The sequence below is a fragment of the Psammomys obesus genome, unplaced genomic scaffold (genome assembly GCF_907164565.1).
Source record: "Psammomys obesus unplaced genomic scaffold, mPsaObe1.curated_primary_1811, whole genome shotgun sequence".
In the NCBI taxonomy this organism is placed as follows: domain Eukaryota; kingdom Metazoa; phylum Chordata; class Mammalia; order Rodentia; family Muridae; genus Psammomys; species Psammomys obesus.
The window spans coordinates 7644714-7657699 of NW_026592548.1; the positions used below are offsets into that span (position 1 = coordinate 7644714).

A 12986-nucleotide genomic window follows, 5' to 3' on the forward strand; every position below is an offset into this window, starting at 1 on the left:
TGTGTGTGTGTGTGTGTGTGTGTGTGTGTGTGTGTGTGTGTGTGTGTTAGGGTTGGGACCACTTTTTATAGTCAGCCTTATTCCTGAAAGGATCCAGCATGGTTATGGGCCCGGGGCTTCTTTCCCAGAGTGCACACTTCACCGTTGTTCCTTCCAGGAAGATCTCCAACACGTGGCTGAGCACTGGCTGGTTCACCATGACAATTGCTCTGGAGCTGTGTGACAAGATCGATGTTTATGGCATGGTGCCCCCAGACTTCTGCAGGTAGGACTGACTCTGTGCGCACTTTGTCAGCAGAGCCAAGCAGGCTTAGACATAATCTGATCTGAACACCAAGCACAGAACATGTCACCACACCTTCTCAGGGCAATTAATTAGCATGTCCCGAGTCCTGGCTCTAGAAATAGCAGGCAGCATTTAATTATGTGATATAAAAGATTGAAAGTTCTTGTTTGTATTCCTGTAGAATTAATCCATCTTACGGCTTCATTTATTCTCTGAATGTTTGTCGGCCAGAAGTGATGCAATAATTGGCATAATATTCATGACGAGCAGGCATTAAGAACTACGAGCTCCTCTTCATTCGGAGGGAATGCAGCAGTTGTTAAATGGATTCATGGGGAAATTCCTTGGTTGGAGAGACTTGGTTTGTGAAATTAAAATATTCCTCTGAGTTTCTTTCTCTTATCACATTTCTAGCCTGGGCTCACATTGCTAGAGCCCAAATTACAGGCATGATTATTTGGCTCTGTCACCTAAGGGCAGTGTGCACACATGGCTGGTGCTTGCTGTGGGAAGCCCCTCCTGAGCCGTGCCCAGGCACAGTGAACTGTGTAGCCACAGTGGCACTGAGCACTCTCCAGGGCTTGGTTTGTGGAAGGTAGCCTGCTTGAAAACGCAGGTGCCAACTGCTTCTGAAAACCCCTTGATTTTTAGCAATACCCAGGCCTCCTCATGTCACCCCTAATCTTCAAACAGCCAAAGCTGTGCAGGAGTTATTTATATCTTGCTGGCTAAAATGTGTGTGTGCACGCCTATCCTTTCACACATTTCAAACCTAACAGTGCCTCAAAGGTCTTGAGTCTTAAGGCAAAAACTATACTTTGAACATATAAAGCAAGAATCAGTGAGGAAATATACGTAATCTCTGTTAGCCATCTCCCCAAGGCTAGAACTGAAGGCCGCACACTGGCCACTTATAAAGAACAAGGGTCTATTCAACTCTATTCAGTCTAGAGGCTGGCTGCCCAAGATAGAGCTGTGATGGGTGACGGCCAGGATGTAACACGGTATCTCAAGGTGATGCAAGAGACTGAGGAGCATCTCTGGCTGTGTCTGTGAGGGCATTTCCCTATGAGAACTACCTGAGGGGGTGGGACAATCCCACGGACTGCAATCCAGGTAGACAAAAGGAAGCCTTGGGGTCCAAGTCTTCTCTGTTTCCTGACACCCGCTGCCATTCTCTGTTACATCCTCCACGCCATGATGGCTGAATCTTCTCAATCCAGGAGCTCAATAAAATACTTCCTCATTTAAGTTGTTTCACTCAGGTGCTGTGGACATGGTGATGCAAAACCAGTTAAGATACATTGTGAGAGGGGCGTAGACAAGAGACAGAAACTGGGTTTTGTAAAAGACCCATCTTCAAGACCAATCATGCATACACAAATCCATTAATCCTTTACAAAGGACAGAGCCCTTGTAAGCAAACAGCCTTCTTTAAAAGATGCTACCTATCTTTCCTTCTTCTTTTCTACAAGAGGGTTTAGGGTCTCCCTATGTAGCCCACACTGTTCTCAAACTCACCATCCTCCTACCTTGGCCTCCTGCGTGCTGGGGTTATAGTTATGTACCACCATGCCTGGCTAGCCCTCCCCGTAGTCCTTCAAACATGATTATTAAACTTCAAGATTAATTCTGGCAGGTGATTCAAGCCCTTGCTACATATTACTGCCACTGTGCCACATTCTTGTATTAACACAGAGACCCAGCACAATAGGATTCCTGTGGGTATATCAGATTCAGTCACAGAGAAGGAAAGGCCCAGACAGAGAAACCTGACACATAAAGGTAGCCCACGCAGGTCCAGGCTGCAAGGCCTGCACCCAGCATGATGAGCCTAAGGCAACCATGAACATGTGACCTCAGTTCTCTCTGCCTCGATCTCATCCACAGAAGTGGATGTGTTGATGACAGAGCCCACAGCAGACTGTGCTGGATGGATTAAGTAGGCTAATACATACAAAGTGTTTGGAACACTGCCTGGTATGTAGCAAGTACTAGGTATGTTAGATTGAGTCCTCATCTAGTTCCCAGTCACTGGCATTGTTTCCCTGTTTAACACCTCAGGTACAAGAAAAAGTAGAAAGACATAAAGAAGCAAGCCACCTCCTCCAATCAACAGTCTAACAAAAGATATGCAATGTGCCACCATCTAAGCTGATGGCCATGGAGCAGATAGAATTATGTAATATTGACATGAGGGTGCCAGGAAGAAAAAGCATGAATAAATTGAAATGTTAATGGCTTCAAGTATTCAAGGAAACATTCCATTTATTATGGAAAACAAATGAAAGGCGTGTTAACCTGTCATTTCTTGTACTCTCAGTTAGCTCCCCACTACTTTATTTACAGTAGGTTGGAGACAATCTATAGACTGATACTAACAAGGACATTAAGATAATGTCAACATGCCATATGCTGCCTCCAGGTCTGGGCTTCTGCTCCTCAGCTGCCATTGGAAAGGTTCAGCAGTTTTCTGCCCAAGATGCCCTGAGCAAGGACTTTTCAGAAGAGTGCTGCCACAGTTGCCTCTCACAAAGTGAGGTGCAAGGAGCCACGAGAGAAAAGGCTTGGGGCTCCTGTGGCATCCTCTCTAAGTGGTTGTGGCTGTTCAGGGGAGGGTAGGAAGGTGTCTGTAAGCTTCTCATTGCTGTGGCAAAGTTCCAGGCTACAGCAACCTGAGGGAGGAAGGGCTTACCTCAGCTCACAGTTAAAGGTCCAGTCCACCTGGCAGGGGACACATGGCATCTGCTCACATTGTGTCTAGTCAGGAAGTAGAGAGGGGCACAGGTGCCCAGCTCACTCTCCTTTTCTTGCAGCTCAAGGACCCAACCCATAAGATGAGGCCATCTTCCTTTAGGGTGTGTCTTCCATCACAATTAAATCAGACTCAAAGATCCCTCACAGAGATGCCAAGAGGTCTGCCTTCTAGTAATTCTAGATCCTGTCAAGTTAATAATCGATATCAATGACCACAGAAGAAAAGACAAAGAGAGACACAGACTCATGCCCATACCCACCCCTTACTTCAGAGATGGAACTACAAGGACCCACTTCCCAGCTATTTGACTTAGAGCCCGGTTCCCCCATCTGGAAAGTGGATAAAAATAAAGACAAGCTGGCTGTGGAGAAGTTGAGGAGATAGTACAGTGCCCTGTATACAGTGCCCAAGACAGACTATTGTATATCAGTAATCTTACTGATAAGATTATAATGTAAGATACACAACATGGTTAACATTCTTTCAAGTGTTGTTTTGCACTTACCTTGAAAGGTATTGAGATTTTTGGTGGGAGATTCAAAGAACAGGACTCAGCTCTGTCATCTCAGAGCTCATAACAAGCCTTACCCACTTCAAACTAACAATGACCATGGGGACATCACTCACCAGGTAACTCTTAAATGGCATGTTCTATAATCCTCATCTAAGCCTCAATGTCTTTGGAAAACAATGTTTTCCTCAGAGAATGAAAAACCAACCTGTAAGTTTGTCCTTTTCTAACTGGACCATTCTGCATTTGGCTTCACTTTGAAGGTAGCTGAGGAGCAGTGGGGACCCCAAGACCCTGCATACATCCTGAGCTGTGGGAGTGAAGATTATTATATCACAGGATCAGTAACAGTGTGGCCTGGCTTGTGTGGTGGCAGCTCCTGAGCTTGTCCAATGCTCCAGAAAGTGAGCTCTGTGTGGGCAGTTTTCTGTTTGATTCCGTGTTTGGAGCCCTAGGCACAGGGCAGTGGATATTCCCTGTCCTTCATGTACCAGGTACTTTTAAATTCATGGAGGTGACTCCGTCCTTCACTCTGTCTTATGGGAAAAAAAGTTTTCTATGAATAAACAAACCATTTCTACCTGTAAGAGACTTGTGACCTTGAGAAGGCTATCTGACCTTCACTGGTCCTTGGTGACCTGGGCCAGGCTACTCAGGGACTGTACCTCAGAAGCTCAGCCCTCAGGTCTATCATGGGCACGCCTGTGAAGATGCTGCAAGGGCACTGTGGTGCTCAGTTACAGAGGGCAGCCGGGTCCAGGAGAGGAAGGACAGGGATGGTCTTCAGCATGAGGTGAGAGTCCTCTGCACTGCTGAGCACTGATCACAAGCTGCCTGGGGACTCTCCCAAGGCCAGCTAACAGAGCACTGACCGTTCTCTGTCTTCCCCAGGTTTCCTGGCTTCTCACCATAGCACCAGACCTCAGTAACTGCTCATGTTCACAAACTAACTATTTTACATTTAAGGTGCAATTGGTAACTTCAAAAAAAGCCATTCGTTAATCACAGAGACTTTAGCTCACTTCGTGACCCATGTGGGGCACTAGGGAGGTGACTACAGGGTCATCAGGAAGGAGGCAGGGTCTGGCTTCAGTTCCTGAGTCCCCCTTGATCAGAGTTTAGTCACAAAGCTCAGGAGGTTGGAAGGGTGACGCCTAGGGTGCCTCCTTCTACCAGGGCATCTGTCCCCTAGGCCTTTCTGAAATCCTCATCCTTGGTCTTCAGCTGAACTTGGAGGAGTCTCTGCATCCCTGGGGTAGGGACCCTCCCTCCCCATCAGACTAAAGGCAGACCCTCAGAGACCTGAGTCTGAGTGAGCTTTCTCACAAGAGTCCTCTGCAACCAGAGATCCCTTGGCAAACAAGTTCGAAGGCCTTTGTTCTGAGACAAACACAACGTCCACGTGCTTTCAGGAGAGTGTAATCATCACTTCCTTGTCAGGAAAACTGAAGCAGAGGGACAAAGGACCGCGCTGACTCCCACAGTTAGACTTGTAGCCAGCATGGCGGTGGCTCAATGACCAGATGAGCCACCTTTTGCCTGGTGTCGGTGGGGGGGGGGGTGGTTGGGGCTTGAGGTGGGGTAAAGTCTTTGAGAGGCAAACAGATGAGCAATCCATGAGTCCCTACGCTTCAGGTGTAAGGTTTAGGATGGTGTAGGATGATTCCTTCCATCCAGCCTTATGGGGAGTCTGTCTGGCTGTCTCCTCCCACCCCATGGGCCTCAGCTACCTTGAACAGATTCAGTAACAAGAAGACTTTTAGCAGCCCCCAACAGTATTGAGAGAACAGACTCTTTGGGAAGAAGACTCAGGTCAGTCATATTTAAAAGTCACGAACGGGAGTAGCAGCTATAGAAATGGCTACCGTGGCAGAAGGGGGGAATGTACAGACCTGGAGAATTAACTGCTGGCTAAGTCATCGGAGGAGAAAGCAGCTCTCTCCTCCTGAGCCCGCTCCTGCCATCACCTCAAACGGCTTTTGCCAGCCCATGTTGTGTCCCGTTCCAGATATCCCCAGACTGATAAGTCTCCACAGAGTCTGACCTCATCAGCCAACACAGCTCAGGGTCTTCCCAAAGCTTTGAAAACAGAATTCACTTCCCTGTCTTTAGCTTCACAGCCTTTCAGGATTCGCCTTTCACTCACTGTTCTGGTCCTGTCTTCCACACATACACAGATTTTTTTTTTATTTTTATTTTTTGGCCATACCAAAAATCTTGTCAGAGAACTGACCCTGAAAATATCCTTCCTGCCCTCAGCATGGACATTCCATATCTTTCATTCTTCATTTATCTGGAACCCGCTGGCTCTTTCCTAACTAAATTATGGCTTCCATTTCCTGTGCACACACCCGAGTCAGCCCTGTGCTTAGAATAAAACAAATGGATTAGTCCATCAACTCTCGTGATCATCGGAAACACTATGCTGGCTGCAGTATTTCACAAATGAGTCCATAGACCTGAGACATTTGGCCAGTCAGTGTCTCAGAGCTGATAAGGGACAGAAGTAGGATCTGACCAGATACTTGCAAACCTGAAGGGCATAAGCTGTTAACCCTTCACCTTCCTGCTTTTGCCAGAATAGCCCCTTCCATTCCTGAGCACTCCCTGGGTTTCCTGCACCTCTCCTCTGCCCCCCACCCCTCACTAATTTCTCCAGCTCCTTCACTTCCCCGTTTGTTCCTTGAGACAAGGGATGATGTCTCAACCCCATTTGTACCTTTACATCTTGATATTATACCCAGAACATGTTGTATGTTCAGTATAAACCAGTTCATTGACCAACTAAAAGACTTTCCTTGGAGGATTAAGAATTTGATTTGCAGGGTCAGTGGTGATGGATGCATACTGCTCTTTCAGGTGACCTGAGTTTGGTTCCCAGCACCCACATCGGCCGTCTCACTACCTCCTGTAACTCCAGCTATAGGGCTTTAACCCCTCATTCCTCCATGGGCTCCGCAACCACGAGGCACACATTCAGACACACACGTATTAAAAATAAATCTAGGAAAGAAAAGGACTTGGTTCAAAACTCTCATTGTGAGTCACATAAAAGGACATGAGCAAATGAACGGTGGTAACGAGCATATTCTCGGTCTCTGTTTAAGTGCCAATGGGGCTGGCATTGGCTCCCCAAGAGGGGTTAAATGCCAGCCCCACCCTTCCTTCCTTCCTTCCAAACTCCATACCCATCGGTGTTCGGAAAGCTGGAGAGAATTAATGGTGTGCTGCCGCAGTGACAACATCAAAATGTATTATGCTGTGGATGCTAGACCCTTAAATCATGCCATCTCCAGACAGGGAGCCAAATTCAATCTTGAAATGGACTATAAATTGCAGGAAAGCTCTGTTATCATTGCTTTCTAAACTAAGTTATGGCGAGTATTTTTAATCTCATTTTCCCTTGTAAATTATTTGCCATAATAAAGGCCAAGCATTTAAATTCCACCTAATAATCTTATTTCCGGTCATACTTTGCACGTTACTAAGTTTACAACTCTCTGTTAGCCATCATTTCTTATTAATTAGCGGAGTAATGATTCAGAGTGATCGCTGTCATGGAACTAAATTAATATCTCATCCATAATGTGAAGGACATCTCAAAGGTATCATGAATACTGGAGAGTTGATTCTGCTGGAATTATTAGCTAGTGAGCATTAATGAAGCTGCCATCAGAAGCAGCAGGGGCAGCTCCTGCTTGGCAACAGTCCACCGAGCAGCATCCGACACTCATGGCGGGCAGAGAATGGTGATGGCACCTGTGTGGCTTATGTTTCGCCAAGCGTGAAACTATATTGTGCTTCCTCCAGGCAGCTCACTGCTTCTTCCGCCTTTGCCACTGTCTGGCTAACTCTTACCTGACACGGACTGTTTCCATGACTTGCTGGCTCCTGGGGTTGATCTTTCTGAGACAGTGTGGTGCCTTCTGAGAGTCAGGGTGGGGCCTCCGGGGAGCACTGTGGCTTGCTCTCCTGTGAAGGAGAAGCAGCTGGGCTTTGCTGCTCCATGATCCTCAGACACAGTGATAATGCCACAGGCTTCTGAGGTAAGCAGCTGAGTCCTTGATAGAGGCTACTCAGACAGGAAATCCAGGTGACAGCTCCCTGTGGCTCAGTGGATCCAACAGGGAGAGGCAGGGCTGCTTGTGACTGGCCAGTTGCAGAGTAACTCACACACAGCCACTGTAAATTCCATCTCTTCTTCAAATATCTCCTGATTATCAGACATGCTGGCTACTACACCAAGCACAAGTGTGTCTAGGAGTTTCCCAGGCCCTGGGGAAAGGCATTCTTTCCCTGGGACATCCTCAGCCTTTGCAGCTCATCTCTACACACAATGAGCAGCATAAACTCAGACATGTTTATTAATGAAAGTTTAATGGTTTACTGTAGAGTAAGGTCAAGAAGGCCTTAAAGGACCCTTCAGGGGATGGTCAGGGAAAGAAAGGCATTGCCTGTACTGTCTCTTCAAAGGTGACACCACATCTTGAGGCCTCATGTTCTGAACTGAAGTACTCCCTTGCTTTTCAGTATTGATAGGCCCCACTGGTCAGTCAGGTCTGCTACAGAAGGCTTAAGAAACTGAGCACTGCAAACCCTAGGTAATATTTATGCTGGTGAGAGGGACTAAATGTAAACCTGACGGCTCTGCTTAACACTGATGAAGCACAGAGTGAGCGCCACTCAGGGCTCCTCCGGCAAGGTCCCTGGAAGGATGTGCAGGAAGAGAGCTGGCCCTCACCGCCTGTGGCTGGGCCCAGCAGAACATGGGAAGCATTACTGTAGGAGCCTCACCTGGGAGGTGGAAGTGTCTCCAAGAGCAAAGCGTCTACAGTGAGCTAATGTAGGTCACCATCTTGGCTCTGAAACTCCTGTAGTGTTTTTATGCCTGAGTGTAGCATGCTCCTTATAGGGCCATTGGGGAGATTAAATAAGCTACTGTATGGAGATGGCTGAGGCCTCTGGACTGATGTGGTCAAGGATGACAACTTGGGTGGTCCCTGAGCAGATCTGTGTGCCTAAATCCGGGCACTGAACTCCACCTGGGGCCACACACTAAGCTGGCCAGTGAAGCTTCAGTGTTAGCTGAGAGGGCTGAGCAAGAAGGAAAAGAGTATATAAACTAGGAGCTGAGGTAACTTGCAGTTTCAGCCTCATGGGCTGAGGTGAACAGCTCAGCCAGTGTCCCCGTGGGTTAAAGTGGACAGCCAGCCAGTAAAGAACTTGCCTTGTAGGCACGAGGAGCCAAGTTGGAGCCTCACAAGCCATGGAGGAAAATAGTCAGGCATGCTAGCACGAGCTTGCAATTCCCGCTCTGAGAAGAGAAAGCAGGATGCCTGGGGCTTCCTGACCAGCCAGCCTGGCATGCTTGGTAAGCTCCGGGCCAGCGAGAGACTGTATCAAAAGTAAAGTGGAAGTCACCAGAACAGTAGCTGCATTTGTCCTCTGCCCTCCACAAACATGGCTGCATTGTGTGAGCAGCGAACAAGCACACCTGGACACGCACACACGGGCACACACACACACACACTAGTCTTCTCTGTCCTGGCTGGCTGTATGAATAGAAGAGAAGAGAATTGCCGAAGGAGTTTGTTTTGTTGGTTTTAAAATTCATACATAGATAATAAAATATACACATTTAATAACATGTCTGTTTTAAATAATTTTAGATTTTCACAAATGGACTGCATAGAGAGCCCATTTTCTCTTCATCTAGTTGGTGCTGAGATTTTGTACAGCTATGGTCTGGTTACCAAAACTGCGACATTAACATCAATGTGACACTCAGTTAAACTTCAGACCTCACAGAACCCTTGTGTGGCCTGGCTAATAGCCTTTATCTCCCCCGGGCCCTTTTCAGGATGCCAGCACCTTCGCCTCCCCCACCTCTGTGCCCTCAGTCTCTTCAGATCACTCTTGTCTGTAGTGACCTCGTAGCCTTTGGTGAGCACTGCTCACTGCTCAGACACTGTATAGTCTCCCACACAGCTGACTTCCCTGACACTTCCCTGTAACAAACTGATGCTATTCTCCTGGGAAAAGGACCCCAGACATGAGGAGGTGAGCATCTCCTACCCACTGTACATGGCATCACTGTCTTAGCACTAGTGATGCTGAGGCAGGATTCAGGGAAAATCCTGGGCACGTGAGAAGGGGAGAGAAGTCCTCCGCCTTGAAACCTGGCTGAAGGTCTAAGCTTTGTTGGCATCTCAGAACTACCTCATCAAAACAAAAAGGGAGAAAAATGCTTCTTAGCAAGCTTTTGGTAGGTAACTTGAGAGCCACTGGAATGGGATAAATGGCTAATTCTAGAACAATTTACTGCTGACCTCCCTTGAGGAGCAGTACCATGCTTGGGTATGTCTTACCCTCTCTGTGGTCTCTTGCAGAACACAGACCCCTGTGTGAGCATGTGTTACTGTCTCCTGGATGCCTTTAATCCTCATGCTTAAATATAAAATGCCAATAATAACATCACCAACTTTACTTCACTAAACTGGTGAATCCTGAAGTTCCTTTCAGCATTGTAGCCAGGAATTCTGATTTGGCCTGAGCTGAGGTCCCTTTAAGTTAGCAGGGAAATGCCTCAAGCTAGAGAGGGTGGAATGTGGACCTGTGTTTCTGTCCACTCTCTGCGGACAATTGGCGTGATTCCTCCTGAATTTACCCATTGAAACCATGCAAATAGCATATTTCTCCCATCTTTTTCCCAACAATTGTTTGTTGGCACATCTTGCATTCAACAGTTACTGCACTGTCCTAGGGGTGATTTTATATCTCCTCATTTTATATTTATTAATTGGAATTCTTTTGAAATAGCAGGCTGCTCCTCCATTTGTTAACTGTTTATTCAGTTCTTTATTGAAATCCTCATGGGACTTATTCTGATGCTCAACTTAAAGGCACTTCAAAAACCACTTGTGCTGGGCCTTTTCCATATGACTTAAACCAGACTCTATAGGAGCAGCACATTAGCAGTAATATTTCCTTAAAGCACCGTGTGCATTAAATGCTAAGTCCTCACTCTCCTCACCTGCTTTCTCTAAAAACAAAGAGCAAGCCAGCGCTCCTTTGGCTGTTCTGTAGAACTCACTCTTGACTTTAGGGAGTCGAGGCAGCCAGGGGCCACCCCTGGGCCAATCTGCCCCAGCCCTTTTTTGTTTTCCTGGCCCGACATGAAGCCCAGCATCACACCACTTTGAAGACAGCCTTTGCATGTGGAAATTCACAGAAATTGATGGTTGTCATGGGGATGAAGAATTGGAAAAGAGAGCATAGACGTTAGAAAGGCAGGTTGATGATACAGCACAAGGGTGATGCAAGGAAGGGCTTTCTGAATGGAAGGTGGATTGCTGCTGAGAGCAAACTTCCATCCTGGTGGCAGATCCTAGCCTGCCTCAGCTCTCTACCTTCCTTCCCAGTACAGGGCTCTTTAATTCTCTGTACAAAGTGTTAAAAGATGGAAACAATTTTCACTTCCATGAATGACCCACTTGGCCACCTCTGAAACCATGGTTCCCAAATACATAAATTTAATCTCCCTATAGGTGATCAATATGGAGCCCAATAAGATTTCATTCAAAGAGATGGTCCTTTTAGATAAGGAAATTGATCCCAAGCATCCTTTAGCTGACTTCCAATTATCTTCCATTCCTAGGTGCTACATCAATCACATGATATTTTTAGAAACCAAATTGTTTCTTTAGTAAATTGATGTCAATAAGATGCCTAGAACCTAGGTGAATCACATTTAAAACCTGAACTGATATGAAAGAAAAGGTTAACCCCTGTAATAGCATTGCAAAATGAATTTGGCAGCCTTCCCCAAATCTTGCTCTATGAACCTGCTAAGATGGATTTCACACATGCCTATTCCTTGATTTTTGTTTGCTTGCTTGTTTTGAATTATGATATACTTACTTCTTGCTGTTGTTTTATGCTTTGCTATTTGTTTCCTTTAGACAAGGTCCCACTCTATAACCTAGGCTAGCCTGGAACTCACACTGATCCTCCTGCTTCGGCCTCTTTAAGTGCTAGGATTACAAGCATGATTCACCATGAAAGTTCTTCTGTTTGTTGTTTGTAAGGAGTGGACAGTTCTAACCCGAATTTTCTCCAACATGGATTTTCTGTATTGGAAATGCTTTCTGCTGAACTGTCCATTGCTCCCAGTCTAGGGTAGGTAGAAACCTGTGCTGACGGACACGGAGATGAGCAGCCCCAATCTGAGGCAGGCTTATTAGAGATGCAAAGCATAAACTCAGCGTAGCATCCGGGCTGGCATGACAAAAATAAATCTCCCTTCCTGGAACAACTTTAACCTAAGAAGAGAAGGTGCCAGAGGTTTATTGTTGTCAGAGCCACAGACTTGACACCTCTCCTGATAAAAGGCTTCGATCTCTGACCCAGGGAAGGCTGCTACTCTAAAACACATTTGAGTATTGATCTTCTCCAAAGAAAAAGAATAGGGAGGCTGCTAGCAGGAGGAGCATCTTGGGACAGGAGCTCCTGTTCTTAGAGAAGGACCCTCAGGCATCAGGCTTTGAAAGGCTAAGGCAAGATACTCAGCATCCTGAGCCTTTCCAAGTCTCTCAGCAGGAGGTCCAAACTTTTGACCTTGTGACATGACATTGTGGTCTACACAGGTGTTATCCTGCATTCATAGCTATCCTGGACACACAGAGCCGCCGATTAAACATACCTAGTGACCCAAACAGCAAAGGTTGTCTGATGAAAGCCTTGGTGGAGCTCATCGTCTACTGTTCAAGCCCAGGACAGGAGGGATCACTGTTCTAGAATGGGGACCAGTCTGACGCCAGAGCACATTTAGAGTGTCCCCTCCCATGTCAGAACTGGGTCTGCCACCCTGAAGAAATCCATCAAGTGTTTTTATCCGAGACAGAAGCAGAGAGAGAGTAAAAACATGCTAGGACTGCCAGTCTGCCCCAGGAGACTGGAGGGCTGAGAGTGTCTGCGCCAGGAGACCCTGGACTCTGGACAGTAGCCCATCTACAACAATGGGAAGAAAAAGTGGCTGCCCACTCTCTGTCTTCTTTTTCACCTGATGAAATCAGACTTACAATCATTGGAGAAGAAAGTGTCTGTAGAGGTGCGGCATTCAGCGGCTCATTCCCTCCAAGGACAGAAATTCACATGCTGTTTATTGCCTCCAGACTAGGCACAGTCCCAGGAATGAGATAAATCCCTGTCCTCAAGGCAGACGATAAATAGGAAAACAACAGCAAGAAGATCGATGCTATGAAAAAGATGGGGTGAAAGGTGGGAGGGAAGGCCCTTGAGGAGTGTCTTAGTTGCTGTTCTATTGCTGTGATGAAACACCATGACCAAAGCCACTTCTAACAGAAAGCATTTAATTGGAGGTTTGCGCTCAGTTTCTGAGTTTCTCAGTTTCTCAGTCCTGAGCATCATGG

General features: G+C 46.7%; 1 protein-coding gene across 2 annotated transcripts in view; it reads left to right on the plus strand.

Annotated features, from left to right (window-relative positions):
• St6galnac5 (ST6 N-acetylgalactosaminide alpha-2,6-sialyltransferase 5) overlaps positions 1 to 12986 on the plus strand; it is a 180739-nt gene that overhangs the window by 144622 nt on the left and 23131 nt on the right. For both annotated transcript variants that reach the window (XM_055614361.1, XM_055614360.1), the window contains exon 4: positions 158 to 265. In XM_055614361.1, the coding sequence (XP_055470336.1) occupies positions 158 to 265 (108 nt within the window). The remainder of the gene's footprint in view (positions 1 to 157; positions 266 to 12986) is intronic.